This window comes from Crotalus tigris, unplaced genomic scaffold (genome assembly GCF_016545835.1).
Source record: "Crotalus tigris isolate CLP2741 ecotype Arizona unplaced genomic scaffold, ASM1654583v1 scf7180000020455.750797, whole genome shotgun sequence".
NCBI classification, from domain to species: Eukaryota; Metazoa; Chordata; class Lepidosauria; order Squamata; family Viperidae; genus Crotalus; species Crotalus tigris.
The window spans coordinates 353,832-378,912 of record NW_024098029.1 but is presented as its reverse complement, the minus strand read 5'-3'; the positions used below and the strand labels follow the sequence as shown (position 1 = coordinate 378,912).

The 25,081-nt window shown below is 45.8% G+C and overlaps 1 protein-coding gene across 10 annotated transcripts in view; it reads left to right on the top strand.

Annotated features, from left to right (window-relative positions):
* ANK1 (ankyrin 1) overlaps positions 1-25,081 on the top strand; it is an 89,150-nt gene that overhangs the window by 25,233 nt on the left and 38,836 nt on the right. For 7 of the 10 annotated variants that reach the window (XM_039366898.1, XM_039366900.1, XM_039366897.1 and 4 more), the window contains exons 2-7: positions 11,843-11,944; positions 18,137-18,235; positions 19,014-19,112; positions 21,965-22,063; positions 22,602-22,787; positions 24,908-25,006. In XM_039366898.1, the coding sequence (XP_039222832.1) occupies positions 11,843-11,944; positions 18,137-18,235; positions 19,014-19,112; positions 21,965-22,063; positions 22,602-22,787; positions 24,908-25,006 (684 nt within the window). Of the gene's footprint in view, positions 1-9,682; positions 10,476-11,842; positions 11,945-18,136; positions 18,236-19,013; positions 19,113-21,964; positions 22,064-22,601; positions 22,788-24,907; positions 25,007-25,081 lie in introns of those variants that run through there. The other 3 variants (XM_039366903.1, XM_039366905.1, XM_039366904.1) reach the window with 3 other exon arrangements.

The window sequence follows — 25,081 nt, the reverse complement described above, 5'->3', positions numbered from 1 at the left end:
GGGCCTGATTTTGACACCTTTTAGCTGGGAAATTCTAGGAGTTGAAGTCCACAAGACTTAAAGTGCCACGCTTGGACACCCCTGCATTACACCGAATAAACTGAGGAGAAGGGTTGGAATTAATTTGCAATGAGTAGGATCCAACAGTTTCAGCTCGTTTTGACTTCTCTTCCAAGGTCCCTGATTGGTCTTTAGAGTAAAAAAAGGTGGGAGGCAGGAGTTGAGTGATAGAGCCTATCCAGAGATGCTTTGGAGGACAAGGTGGCTGGCAGACCCCAATTATTGCACCCTCTTTCCTTATTTGTCCCCTAAAACGGGAGCCCAACTCTCTGGGACATTTCTGAAAATGGCAGGAAAGCCATTTGTTGCTGTTGGTTCCATTTGGTGATTGAGGAGCCAAGGGCCATCCTTAAAGAGCCTTCATGTTCTGTCTCTCAGTTGCTTCTCTCTCTCTGTTACCCAAGGGATGTCATTGAATCAGGATTCCCTGCCAAGAATAGCTCTTTTTTAATCGGCTCCTGCTGGTGTCATCATGAAGAGTCTCTGTCCACCCAGTCATCTTTTGCTGTAATTCCTGATAGCTAGTGACTGCCCTAAGCGTCAGGATCTTCTCCAATGACTCTTGCCTTTAAATGATGTGCGCAAAATATTTATATTGGAAATATACAAGGAGGAGTTTATTCAGTCCCAAGGTAACCCTTTATTCAAAAGCACTTTGTTGAGGTCACTCCGTGACCCAGTGCTCCTTCCTCCCGCCCAGCTTAACAGAAACACGGAATTGGAGGTCTTGTAGTCCAACCCCCTGCTCAAGCAGAGATCCTATACCATTTCAGAGAGAGAGAGAAAGAGAGAGAGAGAGAGAGAGAGAGAGAGAGAGAGAGGGAAGGAGAGTGAGGGAGAAGGAGGGAGGGAGGGAGAGAGAACAAAGTCAAGTTTGCAGATGTAAGAAAGATGTTGGGTTTTCTTGACCTCTTCTGGAAGACCTCTTCCCCCTGTGAAAGAAAAGTGATACCACTACGCTGGCCCTGCTGTTTAATTGTCATCAGCTCTTTGCTGCACACTCGAGGTGGAAGGAATAATTCTGAATGAAAAAAAAACGAGGACAAATACCTAGATATTACATTACTTTGGCAAGCAAGAGCGAGCTCGGTTTTACATCTGGGGAAGTGGCAGATTTTTCTAGTTGTAAAATTGGTTCCCGCAAGCTTGAGTTGGAACATTGCATGGCTTTTGCTTTTCCAATTACTATTATTGGTCAGAGGCTGAGTCAAAGGAATCTTCCTTTAAAGCAGGGGTGTCAAACTGCTGGCCTGTGGGCCGGGCGTGTCGCACAGAAGCCGCGCCCAACCCATTGCCAGCAATGGCAAAACAGTCCTGATACGTCGCACGGCATCAGGTGATGTCGCGAGTTGGACATGTCTGCTTTAAAAGGATGGTGTGTTATTTATCAAATATTACACGGCTGCCCACCTCGGTCAAGGTGACTCTGGATGGTCACTGGACAGACTACCAACCTTAGGTAGTCCTCAACTTACAACAGTTTGTTTAGTGACCGAAGTGCTGGCTCAGGAATTCTGGGAGTTGAAGTCCACGAGTCATAAAAGAGCCAAGGTGGCCTATCCCTGTCATAGGCCAAAGACTATCTGTATTACAAAGGAATATAAACAACCCAATTAAAGCAAATAATTAACATAGGTAAGAACAAGACTGTGAGACTTATGTCTAGGTCTGCCAAAGCAGTTACAAAAGACAGAAGGAAAAAAACAACAGAATTGTTAGAAACACGGGTGGCTTTTTATACGGTTAAATCATGAACAAAAGCGAAAACGTTTCTCAAGATTTCTGGGGAAGAATTTCAGGCGTTTCTTCTTCTCTCAGAAAGCTAAAATTTGTAATGGAGCCAGGTTGGGCTCTTTAGGAGCTACAGACATTGTATAGATAATCAACCAACTGAAGTCTTCCGAAAGTCCAGAGCGGTTTCTATGCAATGTCCTAAGTTCCTGGTTGGGTTCTACTTGTATTGATGGAGTCTTGTGGGATGTTGTAGATGTGGCGTTGAGTAGCTGTGGAGCATTGCTTGAGGTGTCTTGGGCAAGAAGCAGACAAACCCAAATGCCTGCCCACCTCTGATGGTCCTTATCGGTGGCAAACAGTTGTCAACATTTCTGTGAGGGGGCCCCAACAAGGACAAAACTGAGGTTGCTGAGTAGCTCTTTAGGAGAATGTAAGATAACTGCATTACTAAAAACCTACTCAAGTACTGTACGCCAGAGGTCCTCAACCTTGGCCCCTTTAAGACTTGTGGACTGGCTGACTGTTGTTGTTGTTGTTGTTATTACAAATGCTCGATATCATTGTTACATGTTCTGATTGAGTTATAGAATTTTTTGCTTCCAATAGTTTATCCAGAAGCGGTTGTGGCAGATTCATACCCCTTATAAGTTTTTGGCCTTGAACTGAGTGCAATTAGCCTCATTTTGCTTTGTTCCTGTGCTCCGGGAGCTGAACAAAACATCTTCTGATTTTATATTTTCAAGTCCTTGGGGGAAATTCTTCCTTTAATGGCTCCAGATACTCTGTCAAGCGTTAAATGCCATGCCATATAGGAACAGCGGTCCACCTTTTCATGTTGAACCTAACACGGTCTCTGTTTTCTGCCAACCAGCAGCAAGTGATCATAATTGATGGCTGCTTGCTGTGCAATTCAGATTTCAGTAGCTGAAGAAAAGAGAGACTAGCACACAGCTCACCTCGAAGAAGGACGTGCCAAGCGAGATGCTATTAAAGTCTTAGTGAGGGATCTGGGGTGGGAGGTTGTGTAATGCGACACTGAAATTGAGCCATTAAAACTGCTAGTGCCATGGGTCTGTGTGGCCATTAGGGGGCAGTGTTGGATGTGTTTGGGCTCGGGGAATTACGCTGGGAATTGGCATCAGAGAAGCTAATCGGACCCACAATAAACGCAAGCTGTGTTTGTCTGAAAACTGGACCTGACAGCTTCCTTATGGTTGAGTGGAAAATAATGTCAGGAGGCCATGTGGACAAAGCCCCTGACCATCAAGAGCGGGATTTCTTCTTGAGGCTCATCATACGATTTAGCCTCCAGATCAATCTATCATCTATAATATTTATATTACTATCTCTAGATCAACCTCCTTATATCATCTTGGCTGCTCTTCACTGCACCCTTTCTGGGGTCTCAGCATCTTTTTTGAATTCTGGCCACCATGATGCAAAAAAAAAAAAAAAAAAAGTCCAGAAAGAGTGCCGAAAAGAGCAGCAAAATTTATTAGGAGACTGGAGGCTAAAACAGGGGTAGGCAACCTTGGATCTTTTATGACTCGGGGACTTCAACTCCCAGAATTTCTGTGACCATGGGGACGCTGCAACGGTCGTAAGTGAGAAAAATGGCGACAACTCGCTTTTTCCGGTGCCATTTAACTTCAAATGGCCACTAAATGAACTGTTGTAAGTCAAGGAATACCTGTACTGGAAGATTGTCCCTCCCAATCCTCCTCGTTGTTAGGCTAGAGATGCCCAGTTCTCGTAACCGTCCTGGCCACATGCCAAGGAGGGAAGCCCAAAGGAACCACAGAACGTCTGAACCTGAGACTGAAAAGAGGCGGCTGGGCCAGGGATGTTCTTGGGGGCTCTTGTGATGCAGATGGTAGTTATAAGTGTGCAATCAAGTCCTGCTTCCTCCCCCCCCCCAGTTTTTAGATCTGTTACACCCTTGCCACCGCTGTGCATTCCTGTCTGCAAAAGGGCTTGCTGGAGCTACTACATTGCCTTTTCGCCCTTGTTAGTGGAAGGAGCTGGCAAATCTCTTGGGGCCAACTCCCGTGTTGATGGCAGAGTTCCCTGCTCAGCCCAGCCCAGCGCGGCCTCCCTTCCCCTGTGGCACTGGCACCTGCCCCTCCCCCTGGCCGTTTGTTGCTGGGAGGGAGCTATTAAATATCCCTCCTGACATAATGATGGGCGAGAGGAGAAAAGAACACAGTCCATTAGCATCTGGCTCGCCCAGCAGCAACAGCAGCAGCAACAGTGGCAACTGGAGCGAAGGCGCTTGTATTTTTAGAGAGGATGCAATGCAACTTTCTGGCTCAGCCAAAAGTGGGGAATAGCGAAGGCAGGAAGGAAGGTGGAGAGAGGATTGATCGGGTTTCAGCTCAGGCCACTGGACCATGGAATCACGACAGAGCAAGTCCTATCCAGGCACGGCTGTTGTGAGTATCCACACCAGGCTTCCTCTCTATGATAACGCCCCACGCCCTGTCCTTCGCTCGGGAGCGTTGTGTTGTCTTTCCAAAAGCTTCTGCTCTTTGCAAACCAACTTCTGGTTCAGCATGCCCAAGAACGTCCGTGCACTAGGGTCGAAATGGTGTCATTCTGGGCTGCTAATGGCCAGGAGAAGCTCACTGGGCTGGCTGAGAACAGAAGTCATCGGGGGTGGGGGTGGGGGTGGGGTATGTGTGTTTCTGTGGTTGAAAAGCCAGAGTGGAAGAGATGCTTTCTGTGTTGTTTATGGCCTCTCCCTGACCTTAAGCGAAGCGTTCCTTCCCAGATGTCCCCCAGAGTGGAACCCCAAAGCAACAGTTCAGGTTCAAGGTCCTGCCTGGCAGAGCAGGGGAGAGGCAACAGCATCCTTCAGAGGCCCTAAATTGACTGCTGCTCAGAATGAAAAACTTACCTTCTTGGTCTTTTCCCCCTGGGCATTTAATTCTCAGTGTCCTTCCCTCCCTTCGCCTGTTGGCACGCCTGTGGAAGGCCACCCCAACTGTTTTGAAGAGGATCCCTAGTGTTACTAGGCAGTCTGCATTCTCGATTAGAAAATCCTGACGTAATGCAGGGTGTGGATGCGCCTTCTCTTTCTTGGATCAGCTGCCTCTTGAAAACACACCTTTGGCCCAACCATGACCTAGATGACTGAGAATCTCCACAGACAGGGGATGTGGGTCCTTCAGTGGCCTGGTTTACCCAGCCAGTTGGGCTGTTGCTTGGCAGCAGGTTTGCCCAGCCTGAAAGAGGACAGTCTCCCTTCCTCACCACCTCCTTTTCAACTTGCAACCTTGCCTCCAACTTTGCGGGCAAATCCAGACACCTCAGGAAAAGGCACAGTGGGGTCTCTCCCTTCACGCCAGGAGTTTGGATCGATGCTCTTATAGTTTTGCACTGCTCTTGCAGCCAGGGATAAAGAGGGAGGCTGGCTTTCGTATGGGTCAGAGAGTTGGGGCTGAGTTGGATGGAGCTGAGAAAGAGTTGTTTTGGGCCAGACAGATTGTAGGGATCAATATGTCTTGCGTGGAGGAAAGCCTCTTTTATTATGCCGGTGTTGTGTCTGGATTCTTGCCCTGAAGAGGAGTTGAGCTCAGTGGCTATAAGGGTCTCTTGCAAATTGGAGCTCTTTGGCTCAGTAGTCAGAATGCTAAGTGTGGTTGGGTCATAGGAGATTCAGTAAGTGTGGAGAACTCCAGTCGCTGCATTAGTAGCTGGGCTGTTACAGGAAGTCACCATATGATGGATTTCTTTAGACGTAGAACAGGGGTGTCCAACCTTGACAACTATCAAGCTCAGGAAACCCAGAGCCCAGGCAGTTCAAATGAATACAGGTTTATTGCATGCTAACCCTGTCCACAAGAATCTGAACTACTAATGGTCAAAGCCAGTGGTGGGATTCAGATGTGGGAACAACCGGTTCTCTGCGTGGATGCTGCTTCCGGAAGTTCTTTCTGGCCCTGGGCAACCAAAAATTAGCTACCGGTTCTGCCGAAGTGGTGCGAACTGGCTGAATCCCACCACTGGTCAAAGCAAATTGGCGGTAAATAAGAGTCAATGGAATTTGTGGTGGGCTGGACTTAGATCTCTGGCGGCTGTGAAGGGACTCCAGACTGATGATGCGTTTGACCCCTTCCTTGTGCTCAGCCTGGTCATCTCCTATAGCAGCTTTTAAGACTTGTGAACTGGCTGGGGAATTCTGGGAGTTGGAAGTCCACAGGTCTTGAAGTTGCCAAGGTTGGACACTCCTGGTGTAGAATGTTCCAGTAATTGTGTTTCATTGACTTTGGGGATTAACCCAAGGTCTACTATAGCCATCTCAAGTGGCCACCTTGTAAATGCTTTGGAACCTGAGGGAACTTGCCCATGAACATGTCTTAACGGGCATTTTGGGGTACAGCTGGTGACTTTCAACCCCTATCCTTTCATTTGGATGCCCTTTCCCCCCTAAATTGCTGAGAGAGCACGGGTCCTCTGAAGGCAGGGACCTCAGTGCTTTATCATGGGTGGTTTATTGCAGCAATTCAGTGGCAAAACAAGGAAAATTGTCCTCTAGCAAACGTGCGAATCTGAAACGTGTATTTGTGTATACAGATGAGTGGGGAATCACCCTTTCTTGCCTTGTACCCATGGCCCCAATCTAAATCTCTTTGTGCCCCCAATTCTGAAGCTGTTGTTTGATTCTGTTCACACCACATATAACCAAGATATTTATACGACCAGTGGCTGAATTTGCAATATTTATCATGGATAGTTTTCATTGCATTTTTTGGGCGGGGATGGTTACAAAATTACCAATAGCAGAGTCCTTAATGCTGTCTGAGGTTGGTTGTTTTCTTATAGATGTTTCATTACCGAACTAGGTAACACCATCAGTGCTAGAAGGAAGTGGGGTTGGAGAGGGAGGAGGAGGGGGAAGAGGAGGAGAAAGTGGGGTAGGACTGTGGGGTCCTTGATGCTCTCTGAGCTTGGTGATTCTCTTGCAGATGCTTCCTTACCCAACTAGGTAACATCATCAGTGCTAGTAGGGTTACAAAACTGTCCACCAGAAAGTGGGGAAGGAAGGATGCCCCCCCAAAGGTCTTTGCTTACATAGGAGCAACTTCCATCTTGAGTTTTTGGATCTCCCCCTGTGGACGCTGACCTTATGTGTTTCGGATTAAACCCAGCCCCCATGCTGGGGGAACCAAGAGAAACTGGTTAACCAAATTAAGTACATTGTACACAGAGCTCGTCCACTGGGGCTGGTTTACTAAGCAGACCCCCTGCATGTTGTTATTGAAAGCATGAATTAATGGACTCACAAGAGAAGCTGGGATATTTTTATGGAGGAAAAGCTCCCACTTTTCAACCTGGTGCCCTTTGCTAGCTAAGAACACCGCTCTGAGGTTGGGACGTTAAGTGGCCGTCTTCCCTAATGAAAGGGCGGGTACATTAGCAAACCATCTTTCAGAGAGCCTCTTTAAGTATCTCAGAAAAGAAAGCGAAATAGGAGCTGAATAGAAAATCAGACCCCATCTTCAAGACCTAGGAACAACTGCAGCTGTTTGTGTGCAAAGATCGTCAGAGATGGTTTTTCAGCCCACGTGAGAAAGCCAATCTGATTGAACCGGTCCAACCATCTTCAACCTGGTGCCCGAATCAGGAAACTGAGGCTGCCGCTTCCCAAATCCTCAGCCAGCCTGGCAGGGAAGGATAAATTCCTGTGTTATCACTCCAGAGGCAAAAAGCTTAGAAGAAGGACCAGGCAGCCTGGAATCCCTTTGTTTATATTTTTTTTAGTCTCTTCTTGGCCGGCTTAAGAGTGTTATATTATAATTGGACGTGCTATTATTACAATGCTTATAATTAGGCCCCCAGTATTAATATAGACAAAGATTGTAACAACAATTTGGGAATGTACTTTGAAACTGTCTAACCCGGGGGTAGGCAACCTTGGCTCTTTTATGACTCACGGACTTCAACTCCCAGAATTCCTGAGCCAGCTATTGAAGTCATTGTTGAAGTCCGTGAGTCATAAAAGAGCCAAGGTTGCCTACCCCTGGTCTAAACTATCAAGCCGTTATAGCAAAACCAGCAAAATCTGGCAGGATCTAAGAATCCCCCCAAACCCATTGAACAGCCTCAGCTGTTGCGGGCTTCCAAGACTGGCGTCTTTCCAAACACATGGATCAATGACTCAGCAGCCGGGGATGATGGGGTCTGTTTCATAGCTGAGAACAAGGCTCCTATAGATGCCCTGCTTGTTGCTGGACATTGGAATGTGCTTTGTCTATCTGGACAGGTTTCTCTGATGGACAGGGGTCAGTTGCAGGCTGATGGTTTGCATGGAATAAAAAAAACCTAACAACCTCTGATTACAGACAGTCCTTGACTCACAGCCGCAACTGAGCCCAAAATTTCCGTTGCTAAGCAAGGCAGTTGCGAAGTGAATTTTGGCCCATTTTACAGTCGTTCTTGCCACAATTGTTAAGTGAATCACTGCAGTTCTTAGGTTAGCAACACAATTGTTAAGTGAATCTGGATTCTTCATGGACTCTGCTTGTCAGAAGATCGCAAAAGGGGATTGCATGACACTGGGACACCGCAACCGTCATAAGTACACGCCAGTTGCCAAGCTTCCAAATTTTGATCATGTGACCATGGGGAGGCTGCAGTGGTCATAAGAGTGACACACATTCCTAAGTCACTGTTTTCAGTGCCATTGTAATTTTAAACAGTCACTAACAAGGTTACCCGCTGTAACCCGAGGACTATCCCGACATCAGATCATGAGCAAAAGTTGAAAAAACTGCAGATTTAAAGTCTCAGTCATTCAAAGCTTGCTGGGATGCAGTTCAATACCATGAGAAGCGTTGCCCAACCCTGAGGAGAAGGGACCCATTGAGAATTTCCCAGACTTCCCCAGAAGTGAAAGGAACGGTAGTTTAGGAATGTAAGGTGGATGGCCAGCCAATGAGTCTGACCCTTTCATAAAGTTGACTTAGCAGCAGTTTAGGAAAGTTGTTCCCAACAGTTTGGAGGTTGTATGAGCTCACTGCCCATTCACAAATTTCTCTCCTAGGTTTAGTGCCAGCTTTTTTTTTTTAATCTGTCTATTCTTTCTTTCTCTTCTCCTGGAGGCCTTCTGGCTGGATTTGACACAGGAAGTTTGTGGGTAAATATAGTGATGGAATATTGGTTATCTCCACTTTGGAAGACCTAGCTGCTCCATTTTTATTATTATTATTATTATTTTTAGAAAAGTTAAAAGAAGAGGTGAATTTCTATTTCTGATGCCTTGTTCAAGGGGTCAGACCCAGTCTGTTTATCTTGGGCTGAACAGCAGAGGGATTCAGCCATGCCGGCTTTCAGGGCTAAGTCAATGCCAGCTGCTTTGGCTACGAAGTATGTTCTTGAAACTGGCAGCTCTCATTTTTGAGAATAATTCAAAACAATTTAAGAAAAAGTCATTGCTCCATGTTCTTAGACAGCACATTATTGAAGCCCACTCTTCTTTCTGTTCAAACATTTTTGCAAGCTCCCGAGGCTCTGCAGATGCATTGAATTTCATTCCTTTATCAGTCCTTAAAACTTCTAAGATGATGGGGATTACAGTCAAACTCCATAAGAAGCTGGAGGGCTGGAAAGGACCCTGGAGGTCATCTAATCCAACCCCCGGCTCAATCAGGAGACCATCTACCATTCCAGACAAATGGCTGTCCAATCTCTTCTTCTAAATCTCCAATGATGGAGCACCCACAACTCCATTCCACTGCTTAATTGTTCTCACTGTCAGGGAAATTTCTCTTTACTTCTAAGTTGGATCTTTCTTTAATGATCTTCCTTCCACTTGTTACTTCTTGTCCTGCCCTCAGGTGCTTGGGAGAAGAGGTTGACCCCCTCTTCTTCGCGATAACCCCTCAAATATTGGAAGACTGCTATCATGGCATCACCACAATCATTCATCATATATTTTAGCCTCCAGTCCCCTAATCATCTTTGTTGCTCTTCTCTGGACTTTTTCAAGGATCTCAGCATCTTTTTTGTATGGTAGTGACCAGAACTGGTCTACACGTGGCACTAAAAAAAAGTGGCTTTTGGCTGAACATTGCAGCATCTCCATTTGCGACGGTTGTGGTATCCTGGGATCACGTGATCCCTTTTTGCGACCACCAGACAAGCAAAGTCAAGGGGGAAGTGAGATTCAGTTAAAAACCATATTACCAATTTCACCACTGCAGTGTTTTACTTAACAACGGTAGCAAGAAGAGTTGTAAAATGGGGCAAAACTCACTGAACAAAATGTCTTGCTTAGCGACATAAATTTTTAGGCTCAGTCGCGGTCGAGGACTTGCTTGCATTTTGCTTCCCCCTTTCCGAGTCAGCAGCTGAGTTGCCTAATGGAAGGAGGTCTGACTTGTGGGGTTCCTCTGGGGATGCACAGATGGAAGACTGGAGTCTGCGGTTATTCTTGCTCAGCGTGAGTAAATAACGATCTTGAGGTGTCAAATACGAATATCGGATGTTCTGCAATACAGTACATTGATTAGGATGAGCTTTCTGGTCAAAAGATGACTTGGCAAGTTTGAGATTGCCGGACAAGCTTCGGGAAGATGTGACGAGACGCGGGGAAAAGCTGAAGGGAAAGGATGATGAACCTCTACTAAGCCGTGCTGGGTTTCCGTTGAAGCCCATCTGGCCAGATGCACGAAAGGAAGGTGAGAGGAAGCAGCAAACATTCAAACTAGGCCCTGTAGCAATATTGACTTCAGAGTTTCCAGAATTGACGTTACGGGGTTTTCTGCCTTTTTTTTTTTTATAGAAGCGCCGGCTGCAGTTTAGCCAGCTTTGAAATGATTTTTAAAAGCTTGATAAAAAGCTTTGAAATGTTGTCAGACTGTGACTTGGTTGATTGGCAGTCTAGCTTTGTTTATTTACTTACTTACTTATGAAAATTTATAGGGCCACCCACTCACTCTTAGTGACTCGGAGTGGCTTTCAAAAAATAAAAACCCAATAAACAACCAGTAAAAACCATATCCCCACCCCCGCCCCTGGTGACAACAGTCAGATAAGTCACTTGAGGGTCTCCATCCCACTCTGGGTTCCCCAGGCCTGTTGGCAAAGGCAAGTCTTCAGATCCTTGGGAAAAAGGGCAAAGTGGGGGGGGGCAATCTCAACTCTGTAGGGATGAAGTTCCAAAGGGAGGGAGCCACCACAGAGAAGACCCTTCTTCTGGTTCCTGCCAGATACACCTCCTTGGGAGAAGGACCCGCAACATTCCCTACCTCCCCACTCTGGTGGGTCGGGGAGATGTAACAGGAATGGTTCTTCAGAGAACCTGACCTAGATAATGGTGTGTTTAACTGTGGTTTATTGAATAAGCACACAAACGTGAGGTACTCAATGGCCATCATCCTGAGGTCCGCGCCAGGCTTGAGGCACTTGGGCTTAGTATGAGCAAAGCTTAAAACACAGGTTTTATCCCTAAATGCTCCAGAGAGGGAAGAGATATCCAAATGTTTAGCCCCACCCACTTGAAAAGAGGCTGGGATGCTAGCTAGAGTATTGCATTATCCCCAAGGCTATGATCTTATATCTTGGCACTCACAACAGCTGGGGCCATTAGCATATAAGCCAAAACCCACCCATCAGCCACATTAGGACTGGCCAAGATGTAAGAAAGGGGCTGGAGGAAGACACCAGATGTACTTAGGTGGTGCTGCAGCTGATGAGTAACACAAGGCCTTGCTAAAAATAGCAGCCCATATCAGGGTAAAAGTCATGGATGGTCCACTCATTTCCAAAGGAAGAGCAAATTCTAATCGTGCCCCGATGGGCTCGTTTTTTTTACATGCAAGGGTGTTCCATTTGAAACACACACATGCACACACACACACACACACATACACACACACACACAAACAGCCAGAGAGCCAGACAAACAGACCAACCGAGGAGCAATCAGTTAAGTAAACCTGAAGTTGGAGCATGAGATAATTGAGCTTCAGTTTAAAGAAAGCTCAGGAAGAAATGGGTCCTGCTTATTTAATCAGCTAATCATTTCTTTCCCTTGCTCTCCCAGGCTGATGCTGCAACCAGCTTCCTCCGAGCAGCACGATCAGGAAATCTGGACAAAGCTCTAGACCTTCTAAGGAATGGTGTGGATATTAATACCTGCAACCAGGTAGGTCTTCGGTTCACTTGCCACTGGTCTTGTCTGGGCCGCGTAGTGGAGATCTGCATTTGATCCTTCGTGGAACCCAAAATTGGTTTGGTCTTCTCTAGCAGGTCTTCATCCAGGATGCTGAAGTTCTAGGTTGCTTCTTTTCTTGTTTACTTTCCATCCATTGTTTTTTGTCCCGCCTTCAGGTGCTTTGGAGAATAGGTTGAGCCCCTCTTCTTTGTGGCAGCCCCTCAAATATTGGAACACTGCTATCACCAAAGTTCAAAGACCTCAGTCCTCTTCCAGTCCTGCTCCTTTGGTGTTAATTTCCATTGTCACCATGAAAATTAAGGCCTCCTGTTTAGCTTCACATGAGCCTCATTCATTAAGATATGTGTGTGTGTGTGTTGGCACCTTCTGTTCAAAGGAGACCTTTCCCTGTTCATCTTGAGCTGATCGTGCAGTTTGGCAGCATCGTTGCCAAGTACACTTGTTACACAGCTTTTGTTTTTCTCTCTTAGCACGTGCTAAACAGAGCTTCAACAGCTTTCCAAAGTTTAGGGCCAATGTCAATGTCTAAAATTGGCTCTGTGTGGCCCTTGGGTTATAGCCCCTCACTGGGCTTGTGTTGAACATCATTAATAAAAAGATAAAGATGCTGTCAAGTTGATTAGCAACAACACAGTCGTGACTTGCCAGTGCTTTTTTCCAAGATGGATTGTCCTGAAATTTCCTGGAAGTCTCTCATCTTAAATGCCTAACCAGATCCAATTCTACTTAACTGACATTAGTATAAACAATAGCATTTCCCAGTGGCAGAAAGATTTCTACCAGAAAAGTGACTATTATTAGTGATTGATTAAGTGCCACCAAGCTTGCCCCTTTGAAAGCCTTTAATCTGAGCTCCATCATCTCCACCTCTGTGGGACAAGGACTTTTATCATTCGACTAAGGCAGTGGTTCTCAACCTTTTTAATGCCGTGACCCCCAACCGGTCGTAAGTCGAGGACTACTCAACTGGTGCAGCACCGTTTGCAGAACGGGACTTTTGGCGGGCTCAGCAGGGCAGAGACAGCCTGGACAATTCCTATTGGCTTTTGAAAGCCAATAGAATTAGACTCTATTCAAGAGAGTCTGTTCTATTGGCTTTCAAAAGCCCATAGAATAAAAGGGAGTAGCACAGCTAAGGAAAAGGGGGGGAAAATGGTGGACTGCGTTGTTTGGCGACCCCCGTGAAATGTTCGTTCGACCCCAAATGGGGTCCCGACCCACAGGTTGAGAACCACTGGACTAAGGGTTGCTGAAAAAACTGCAGAGAAATGGAGAAATCAGAGCTCCACTTTGGAGAAGAACATAGACTAAGGGCAGAGCCCGTGTCCTTGTCCATCTCCTTTTGTATTCAGGGCTGGTGCTGCTCATAAGTGAGGCTGGAGGTGGGGAATGCCTTTGCCATGAGACAGTGACTCACCTTGCTCATCCCAATGCAGAGTATGCAATGTTGGAGTCACCAAGGAGTGGGTGGCCAGCCAAAGCAGCTGCCGTTTATTCCTTCCTGTTCACCCCATCTTTCTGAGCTGAAAACAGGCAACTTGGGATGAGAAGTAGCTGCAGCAGACAAGCAGGTGGACAAGAACAGCCCACCGGTTCAGGTTTCCTTCCACAGGAGGCTTCCCAGACCACCTATGTCTTGGGGAGAATTGGTGATACAAGAGTAGAATCCACGGGCTTGCTACATTTTGATCTGTTTTCAACCCTCAGTGGACCAAAAAGATCCTTCTGGTTACTCTATGCCAGTGTTTCTCAACCTTGGCAGGTTTCAGATGTATGGACTTTAATTTCTATGGCTGGAGAATTCTGGGAATCAATGTCCACACATCTGAATGTTAGGATATCTTGGGTAGCATCCAGCATATGTAACATTACCATTACCATTCTCTGGCTGCATGCACAAACCTGGATCCTGAATTAAGCCATGTTCTGGTAATAAACCACACTCAAGATACTACTTCTGACCAGTAGTATCTGTCTCCCGTGAATTTGTCCACTTTCCTTTGAAGTCCCTCAGTGGACATTGCCTCTGATGGCATCCAGTTCACAGGTTAGCAGTAGGGATCCTTTCTGAGTCCCACCACATTTAAATTCAGCATAAAATAACTTTGAAAGGAGAAATTCCTTGCTTTTCTTGGGTCACCCAAACTTTTGCTTTCTCTTACCCAACCTTGGTCTACTCTAAGCCTTGGTGGGTAACGATGGCAACTTGACGACCTCTGGACTCCCAGAATTCCTGAGCCCAGCCATGTCTACAGGTCGTAAAGTCGCCATAGTTGCCCACACCTGCTCTAAGCAGACCTACTCAGTTTTGTGGCATTCTCTCTTCAAGGAATTGATCTAACCTCCCAATTGTTTTGAGGCATGAACATACTGTGCAATTGTGGTTTGGGCCTGTTTATCTGCAGAGGGTGTGGTGTGGAAAGGGCCTCTTTCTTTATCTCTCCAGCTTGCATGCAAGCTTTGGGCTGGAGGCAGCTGCCGTTTATGCATAATTGGAAAAACGTCTCATTAAAGTAAAGCAGAAGCAGAGAACTTTGCTTTCAGATGGGTCCAGCAAGCAAGCGAGCGAGCGAGGAAGGGAGGGGGGCCTTGTGGGAATGGTTCTTGCAATACCTCCTGGATGGATTTCCTTCTCTAGCAGGGATCAGAGATGAACTGTCATTCAAAGCAATCATGACCTCTCATTACACATTGGAATGGGGGGGGGGAAGGGTGAGATGTTGGCAGCACTGCCATTCTATCTGCTGTAAGCTGTCGGAATGGAGAAAAGCAAAAAGCAAAAACAGAGGCACATCTGGAAGGAGAAAAGAGGGGAAAGAGGGATAATTGCTGTGGACATTTTGCTTTGGAAAAAGGGTTTCCAGGGATTTGTGCAAAAAATGTAAACATCTGTGGTTGTTGAAATGAGGAGAAAAGAAACTGGCTCTAGGCCAAGAGTGGAAGTTTAGCTTTAAAATACTTGCATTCCGCCACCTTTTTCACTTTCTAATTTCTCAGAAGCAATCCAAAGCCAATTTTTAATTTGATGCATCGATGCAGGCCTTAAATGCAAAGAAAACCAAGCTTACTCCGAGTCGTTCCTCCAGCTGACCTGTCAGAGAATGTAACCTTCTCCCCCCATTCATTTGTCTGCTGCCCATTCATTTCTTAATTTCACGTTGTGTGCATTTCTGTGTTGAGTTCTGGGACAGAAAAAAAAAATCAAAGCAGTTGCTGTGGAGGGAAGATGCAGTGCTGCTAAGCCACCATTCCTCTGCTGTATTGAAAATTCACGTGCCAGTAAGTTGCAAACTGTAATTGTGGCTGGATCTCTTGAGAGGCATAAGAAGCTGGGAGGTCCTGCCAATGACCAATCAACTTGCCCCAAGTTTTCCAGAGGTCTAGCATCTCAAAGGGGTAATCATTGTGGCTTGAGATGCCCCGCAGCTAACCTGGAAGTAAATCAGCTCAGCTGATTAGTCTGGAGAGTGTCGTGAGATCAACCAGCATGGAAATAGTAGGAAGACTGTATACGTAGAAGCATAATGTATTCAATGCGGTACAGGATTGACTGCTCATTTATTTATTTATGAGACTTATATACCGTTTTAAGTGCAAGCACTCTCTAAGCGGTGTACACCAGTAAGCAATGAATGTATATATTTACATTGCCCCCAACAATCTGGGTCCTCATTTTACCTACCTCGGAAGGATGGAAGGCTGAGTCAACCTTGAGCCGGTGAGATTTGAACCGCTGACCTGCTGAACACAGTCAGCTAAAGTGGCCTGCAGTACTGCACTCTAACTGCTGTGCCACCTCGGCTCTCATCAATCCTGGGAAATTCTCAAGCATGTTTTGTGAAGACCTAGTGCCTTTTGCATGATCAGTTCTTCCCATCGTTGTCCCATAGTTCGATTGCACCTTTGTCTTGTCTACCCCGGGGCATGTCACACTTGTGGTCAAGGTCCAACCTCATGTGTCCTGTATGCAATGAAAGTGGGATGCATGTGGTCAGACCTAGACCACAAGGCCAGTGGCCTCCACCCTACCATCTGATCATCATTGCCATCTGCACCGATCTTGATTCCATTCTCATCACTGCCAGAGAAACCAGCATTGGGCATCACTCATCTGTCTTTAGATGTTTGACAGATACGGAAAAATGAAAACGTGGATTGCCAAAGGACTTTTCTGCATAACAAAATGGAAATGGGAAACTCTGCATGTGTATTTGCAAACGCAAGGGTGGCAGACTGGCTGGCATCACCCAGCACATTAGACTCAAGTGCAGCGAGCCCCTTGATTTCTACAACACCGGATTAGATAAGTCTGCCATGAGGATACAATTTCAACAGAGTCAAGATCTAAAATATACAACTATGTTATTAGAATCAACTAGCACACTGAACTGAAAACAAAAATCTGGCCATCTTCAGAAATGGGGGAAGAGCAGGGCAGATGAAAGATATCAACCTTTGAAGGTGGGGTACTTTATCAAGATGGATGTTGGGATACAGCCAACTTGGCCTCTTTAAGACTTGTGGACCCCTTGCTGGCTGGGGAATTCTGGGAGTTGAAGTCCGTAAGTCTTAAAGTGGCCAACTTTGAGGATCCCTGGGCGAGAGAACTGCCTTCCCCAAGCAGGTGCTGTCTAGATATGCGTCCCCACTCTTCCAGAAGACATCAGCTTGGGAAAACAATTACAGAGAGAGTCAGACTTAGCAGAAGTTACCAGAAGAAGGTTGGGTTGGCCTAAGTCATTTGAAAAGGATTAAGAGTTATGGTTGACAACTTCTTTGGCATGATGAGAAGCTAAAGTGTGCAGGGTTGGGTGGGAGGGTGGTTGTGATTCTTCTCCATGTAGGTCTGTGAATGTCTAGCGCATGTGTATGGTATGACCCATCATCATTGGCATCCTTCAGTCTCGAGAGACTATGGTATCGTGCTCTGGAAAGAGGTCCTAAAACAACATCTGGTGTGGCTAAAAAGGCCAATTGAGAATGGCAGTCCCTTCCACACTGAGGGCAGATACAATCTGTCCCCTGTCCAGTCCCCAGATTTCGCTGGTTCCGGGACTGCCTCTTTGCCTCAGCCTGCCGCACAAGTGTCTCTTCAAATTGGAGAAGGCCATGTTGCGTCTTTAGCCTCCAGGCTGAACGATCATAGGTCAAGGATTCCCAGCTGTTAATGTCCATTCCCAAGGCCTTCAGATCCCTGTTGCAGATATCCCTATATCACAGCTCAGGTCTCCCTCTGGGGCGCTTTCCCTGCACTAGTTTTCCATTCTTTCGGAATCCGACCATCAGCCATTCTCACGACATGCCCAAGCCAGCGTAGACGTCACTGTTTCAATAATATATACATGCTAGAAATTCCAGCACATTCTAGGACATTCCAAGTATGACCCAAAGCACATAAAAATGGACCAGGGCTTCAGTCTCATGTGACCAGCATCGGGATTTTTTGAGATGCAGCCCCTTTTGCAGGTACCACTGTTGAAAAATGCAAACATTCAATTCTTGCAAAATTTGCGACAGCTGGACATTCGTATGCATTGCAGGAATATAGTAGCGAATTTAAAACCAAGTCTCCCTCTCCTTCCTGCTCCGTGGCTGCATTTGCTCAGAGAGCATAATTTGATTGAAGTGACCCATGTCTTGGATTTGCCCAACTGAGGGAACAAAATAATAAAAAGAACTTGGGTTGGCAAACATGCTACTTCTCCCAAACAGTTAAATTCGAGTTAAAACATTGCCCCGATTTAGCAGGTTGTGTGAACGTGGCCTTTCTCTCTTTCTCTTTCTTGTCTCACACACAGGCTGTGTTTGCACAACAGGTTTACCCAGACTTAGCAGCTGCATGCGTACAGTAAGCTAAGCTTAGTTTTAACCTTGGCTTTGTGTGTGTGTCAGTTTGTGTTGCAATACAACATAAGTGTTTTGTGCAAACCCAGCCTGTTTAGTTAGTTTATGGTTGAGTGTATTGCATGATTTCAGAAATGGGTTTAATCAAATAATTTAAATCCAGCGTGCTGTGTGAATGCAACCACTGTGTTTTTTTTTTTTTATTAGTTTTCCTCCACACACCCCCCCCACCCTTATCTCTGCCCTGGCTGAATCTGTTGCATAGCACAGTGAGCTAACACAACAAACTTAGTTTAACACCCCTTCTTTTTTTTCCAGAATGGGTTGAATGCTTTACATCTGGCCTCTAAGGAGGGGCATGTAAAGATGGTGGCTGAGCTGTTACACAAGGAAATTGTGCTGGAAACAACAACCAAGGTAAGGGGTTCCAGAGAAGTAGGGACAAAGATATGTTTGGCTTGATTTGTTAAAATATTTCAATCCAAGGAGTTTGCCCCAGACCAAGTTCCCAGAATTCTCCTCAGTGGTTCTGTCGGCTGGGGAATTCTGGGCAATAAAATCCACTCATCCATTACTCTGGGAAGAAAAGAGAATGCCTTAATCTTTGAACATTTTCCAACAAATTTGCATGACCTCCTCACCATGAAGGAAAGTAGTGATTTAATTATGATTATGGCTGGGCAAGAACTATTTATTTACTACACTATTGGCTTTTAATAAATATATTTTAGTCTGTGCTTCACACTACTTCTCAAAGTTTGCAGAACTGCAGTTATTGTGTGATACTGTGATATTGTTCACTGCCCAGACTCAATAGGATTGAGATGGGAGGTTGTAGAAAATGAATGAATGAATGAATCAATCAATCAATGAATCAATCAATCATCTTGGAGTGGCCAAGCTGGCTATAGATCTTGCCCAGAAGCTTCTCTAAAAAATGTCCAAAACTCTTTGAAGAAAGTGATGTCAATGAAACTGATACGTTTGCTCAGAATTGTAGATACATTCAAGAGCTGGGTTCATCCAACATGCCAATCTAAGCAAAACACAGAGTTGTAAGAACGAATTTTTCAATACAAAATTACAGTTGCTGTTTTTGATTCATCAGATTCGTTGCTCTTTTTTGCTTTTTTTATTTTTTAGAGGTTCTCTTTCAGGTTGGTTATAATTTTTATCTTCCATCTGTCTTTTTCAGAAAGGGAACACAGCTTTACACATCGCTGCTTTGGCAGGACAAGATGATGTTGTACGAGAGCTGGTGAACTTTGGGGCAAATGTCAATGCACAATCACAGGTAAGAATCCCCAACAAGCAGGTGAGCCTCCTAAGACAAGGGTCATCAACTGTGGTCCGTGGCCCACTACTGGGCTGAAACAACTGTGACTGGGATGGCTGAGAATCTCCATAGTTATAACTGCTTCCAGTTATTCTATTTATCTCCTTTTAAAAAAACCTTTTGTGCACAGGGCTGGGTTCTAAACAGGTGGGGAGAGAGCAAAGTGCCGAGACACTAATGAAATTAGATTTGATTCCATTTCCACTTACATTTAAGTTCAATTAACGCTATATTCAATTAATTAAGCTGGAGTAGTATGTCTCAATGCTTTGAATCATTTTCCCCTTCTCCCACATACAGCAGCCTCTTCTGAACACAGGGAAATGCTCCCAAGGTTTTTAGCAGCCCTCATACGGCAGAAATAAGTCATCTGCTCCCCTGTAGAGCTTTGGACTTCAGTTCCCATCAGCCTCCCATCAGAGTCAAGAACAAGGGACTTTGGGAGTGGTAGTTCATAAATGTTTCCATAGGCGTCTGGGTTCTTCTCTTGTGCTATAGTGCAGTTTTTCTCAGTCTTGGCAACTTTAATATGGGGGAGGGACTTCAACTCCCAGGATTACCCACCCAGCATGGGGACTACCTAGAATAATACATTCCATGGGCTGAAAGGACTGATGGCTTGCACGCTGACATAAATCTCTGACTAGGCTTTCTTTTCCACTTTCCTTTCCCCTCCCGCTCTCACTTGATCCAAAGCCTTGCACGGCCTCTGTCCAGCATCCTCCTCACATCCCGCTGACACTTTTGAGGAGCACCAGCTGTTCTTAGCCAGCCTTGCCAGCCTCGCTTGCTTTCTGCCACCCAGCCGACCAGAAGAGCTGAGACAACAGTAAAAAGCTTTCCCGGTGTCTCTTAGAGATGGACAGAGAGACGATCAGCCCCGCCAGGCTGTTGGACCAGCAGCGGGATGAAAAACGTGCACAAGCGCCCCCTGCTGGTTCCCGGGCAGCCTAGTCTCAGTGTAACCCTCTGGGGGCTCCTGCATTTTTGGGTTACATAAGCAGATATGTGAAGGTCAAATAAATATTGGGGAGACGAGCAGAAAATAAGGTTGCGAGGCTGAGAGAGAGAGAGATGGTGGAACAAATGCAGAACAACAGGCTCAAGGGGTGCCAGAAACAGTCTCTCTCTCTTTTGAGATGTAATTGGATGTCTGTCATTCTGGCTGAGATCAGCAAGCAAATATCCTCCTTCCCCCCCCCCCCCCGCACAAATCCCAAAGCAATCTTTTCAATCCCGGTTGCGAGTCACGCTTGTGAGTCATTGTCCCAAGAGGAGAAAGCAAGAGGGCTTGCGTTTGGCTGCAAAAAGCACGAAACTCCCCATTTGATTTCCAGCTCTTAAAACAAACACCCGCACACACACACACACACACACACACACACACACACCGCCTCTGCATAAGCTGGCGATATATATTTTTTCACTAAGCAGACGAGTAAACAGCCAGTGATTCCGGGCACTTGATTTCATCATCTGCTCAGAAACTCTGGGTTTTTTTTCCCCTGTTTTTTTTTTTTTTTTTTGGTTTTGCATTTAGTTCCTCTCCTTTGGTTTCTTTCCTCTTGGCTCTCTGCAGGATCAGAGCTGAGGTTGAAATTTACGGGAGGTTTTACCAGAAGCCCTGTTTAAATTTTCTGCAGTGACAAACCCTTTAAGAGAAAGCTAAACAAACCTACCAAAACGTTCCACAAAGTCCTATTCCGGCCCCTTGTCGTAGAATCATAGGACTGGAAGGGACCTTGGAGGTCTTCTAGTCCAACCCTCTTCTCAAGCAACAAGAACGATTAGGGGGCTGGGGGCTACAGCATATGAAGAATGGTTGCAGGAGCTGGTTTTTATGTCTAGTCTAGAGAAAAAAAGGACGAGGGGGTGACATGATAGCAGTATTCCAATATTGGAGAGGCTCCTACAAAGACAAGGGGGTCAATCTATTTTCCAAAGATGAGAAACCATGAATGGAAAGTAACCAAGTAGAGAAACAATCTAGAATTAAAGAGAAATTTCCTGACAGTGAGAACAATTAACTAGTGGAACGACTTGCCTCCAGAAGTTGTGGGTGCTCCATCTCTGGAGGCTTTCAAGAAGAGACTGGACAGCCATTTGTCTGGAATGGTCTAGAGTCTCCTGCATGGTTGGACTAGATTACCTCCAAGGTCCCTTCCAACTCTATTATTCTGTTATTCTAATTTGGCTAAACCCTATTCTATTTCAGAGAAGTGGCTGTCTGGTCTCCAATGACGGAACACCCACAACTTCTGGAGACGCTGTTTTATTGTTGAATTGCTCTCAATATCATCTCCTTCCCTTTTTGCTGTGGGTGATCTGAAACATCGAAGCCTTTGACCTGGGGGATATGTTATCTATCTATTGCACTCAGCTGCAATCTTGAAACGAGCGGGATCTCTTGCTGGGAGCCACTAGGTCTAATAAACCCTGATTATGGTGGTGGAGTCAAGTTTTCCTTCTTTAAAAAAAAAACGTTACCCCGCATTGTAATCTCATCAAGTTCAGCAGAACCCATCGATAGCAGTTTTGCTGTCCTAACAGCGCTTCGGTTTTTATAGTTCACAACAAAAGGTCACTGGGAATCAAGGTTTGAGATGATCTCCAGCTACGCTGGCTGGGGAATTCTGGGAGTTGAAGTCCACAAGACTTAAAGTTGGCAAGTTTGGAGAGCCCAGGTCTTGATCTCCACAGCTTGCTACATTCGGTCCCTTCCACCCCTCGATTTTCTCCTTCTGTGTTTCTGTGTCAGTTGTGTTATTTGTGTGGCGTTTGAGGTCACTTGGCTGATTCTCTGTTTGCAGAAAGGCTTCACACCCCTGTATATGGCCGCCCAAGAGAATCACCTGGAAGTGGTCAAGTTTTTACTGGAAAATGGTGCCAATCAAAACGTGGCCACAGAGGTGAGTATCTTCCTCAAAGCCTTCACCCAGAGACATCAGGGTGAGAAAAGCACAAGTCATTCTGAATTCTGATCAGCCACATTTATAGAATTCTCGTGAACGCCTTTGCTCTCAAGTGCGAGTGCGATATATATATAGACAATTCAAGCCCACTCACTCCTGGCTCCTTTCTCCCATATGTTGTTTACTTCATGGCTACTAGAGGCTGATTATTAGCGGGGAAATTTGTTCTAACACTACCCAGTATTTCTCTGCTGTTTCACACTCCTCCAGTTCAGATGTGAGAAAGGAATCGGGCAAGCCCAGGGTCAGGTGCCTACTTTACCTCAAAGGGATGGGGTGATGAACCTAAAAATAAAACAGCTGTTTGTAGCAAGGGTTCAGGACCATATGGGTTGGAAACATGCAGAAGAGGCCTTCATCCTGCAATGGAGGGACAATGGCTAGAATGCTGATGAGACGTTGAATTGGAGAGCCTCTTGAAATGGTTGATCCTGTCTTCTTACGTTTATGTTTTCCTTTCTTCGATCTTTGGCAGGATGGCTTTACTCCTTTGGCAGTAGCTCTGCAGCAGGGCCATGAAAATGTGGTAGCCCACTTGATCAACTACGGGACGAAAGGGAAGGTGCGCCTCCCGGCGTTACATATAGCCGCCCGCAACGATGATACACGAACAGCTGCCGTGCTTCTGCAAAACGACCCCAATGCCGATGTCCTTTCCAAGGTCAGCTGGCCATGCCTGGGGGAGATCCATGGGTCAGGCTGATAAGGGCAGGATCCTGGCTTTAGTGGGCCCACTTGAAAAAAAATCACATTCAATTAGTTGATTAGTCTTAACGTGGAATAGGATAGGATAGGACAGGACAGGACAGGATGAAGTATAGAATAGAACAGAGAACACAACAGAACAGAATAGCTTATTGGCCAAGTGTGGTTGGACACACAAAGAATTTGTCTCTGGTGCAGAAGCTCTCAGTGTACATAAAAGCGACAAGCATTAAATCATGATCATAAAGATTCTAATTCCTAATCCTACCTCAAGAAGGGGATTCGCATTGTGCTGTCTGGAAGGATTGTGAACTTCTACCCAAGAGTTAGCTCACCTGCTGAATTGGACTATAAAGCAGGAAAGTTACCTATGATCAAAGGGTAAGGTTAGTGTGTCAAAGGGAGTGTGTTAAGTTAGGCTGAAATGCAGTTGGATCATTTGAGCTTCGGTTGTGAGAATCTACCCACTGGCCTCGGCCAGTTGTGCGAACTGCTAACATGACATTTCATCACATAAAATCAGAATATGGATTATTGGGGTAGACAGAGCATGTTAAGCAAGCAAAGCAATTATTTGTTAGTCTGGGCTCAGTGGTGTGTTTTTGTGCACATTCAGTCATATTATGCTGCAGTGAAGCATACTCTCTGTTTAACAGAACATGGAAAGGAGGTCTGCTGCTTTATAGTGAAATCTGAATTTAATGGACCGCTTGAGGGAGAGGAGATCTGTTAAATCTGAGTGTGCCTCTTTTGAGTCAGTTCACATAATTCCCTTAATTACGTAATTTACGTAAGTGGCACCATTTGCAGTAAAATCTTCCTTTAATGGACAGAAACCTTGATTTAATGACCATTAGCCTGTTGAATGAAGAGGTGATTCAAATGAAAAATGGGTTTGTTTGTTTCTGTTAGGTTAAACCAAGGGTTTACACACAGTTGTTTGTTTAGTCTGTAGAGTTGAGCAACTCGCAGATGGAAGGAAGGGTTTGTGGTACTTTAAAACAGAAGTCTCCGGCCTTTGGGCTGAGGCACTTTCAGAATTGGGCCGCACGAGAGGCAGTTGCGCCCACAGTTCCACTTTCGCAAATGGCGGGGACTCGCACATGTGCGTGAAGCTCCATTTGTGCGAGCGGCCGGCACACCCACCGCCTCGCACTAACGGAATTTCACACCCACGCGCGAGTCCCTGCCGCTCGCACGGAAGCATTTCCTCCTCCTCCTCTCCCGCTGGTCCACAAAGCCGGAAAAGTTGGGGACCACTGCTTTCAATTCTGCAAGAGGGCGGGTGCAGCATTATGCTTCAAATTCTGCTCCTTTATACGTGGGCCCTTGCATGTGTCAGAGGATCATAATGCCTCACCTTGCGCATGTTAACCTACTCTGTGGACACAACAGAAAGGATTCTTAGTGTGAGATTGGATGTGCAGGAAGTCCTCCATTTAACAACCATTCATTTAGCGACTCTTTGCAGTTACAATAGCACTGAAAAAAAATGGACTTACAGCTGGTCCTCGCCGTTAACAACCATCGCAGCATTTCTGTAGTGACGGGATCAAAATTCTGGCATTTGACAACCCGCATGTATTTACAACGGTTGCAGTGTGCTGGGATCCATGTGATTTGGCATTTTCCCAGCTTTGCTTTCTGACAAGCAAAGATAATGAGGGAAGCCTGATTTACTTAAGGACACGCGATGCACTTAAAACTGCAGTGATTTGCTAAGCAATTATGGCAAAAAGATCATAAAATTGAGTGTGGGTCACTGATCAACCACCTGACTTAGCAACAGAAATTGTGCTCATAAGTCAAGGACTGCCTATAGTGGCTTTTCATTATAGGATGCCTCAGAAATGTACATGGATCCCTTGTGTAAAATAGCCACTAATAAAGAAAACCATTTAAGCACATAATGCTCCAAAATAGCAAGAAGTCCCTCTGCTGAGCTGGTTCAGCATGGAGTGAATGGATGACCAAGAGGTGTTTAGCAAGAGGGCAATTTGAAAATTCTCCCTGTATTTCTTACTGGGTGGGCTGCCTGGAGTGTTTGACTGCTCCCCCTTCATTCTTCTCCTATAGACTGGCTTCACCCCCCTTCACATCGCAGCACATTACGAGAACCTCAACGTGGCCCAGCTTCTACTCAATCGTGGAGCAAGTGTCAATTTCACCCCCCAGGTAGGTGCCGAGCCCACGCCGATGCAGTAGAACCGAGTTTCCCAACCTTGGCAATTTCCTGGTCTATGGACTTCA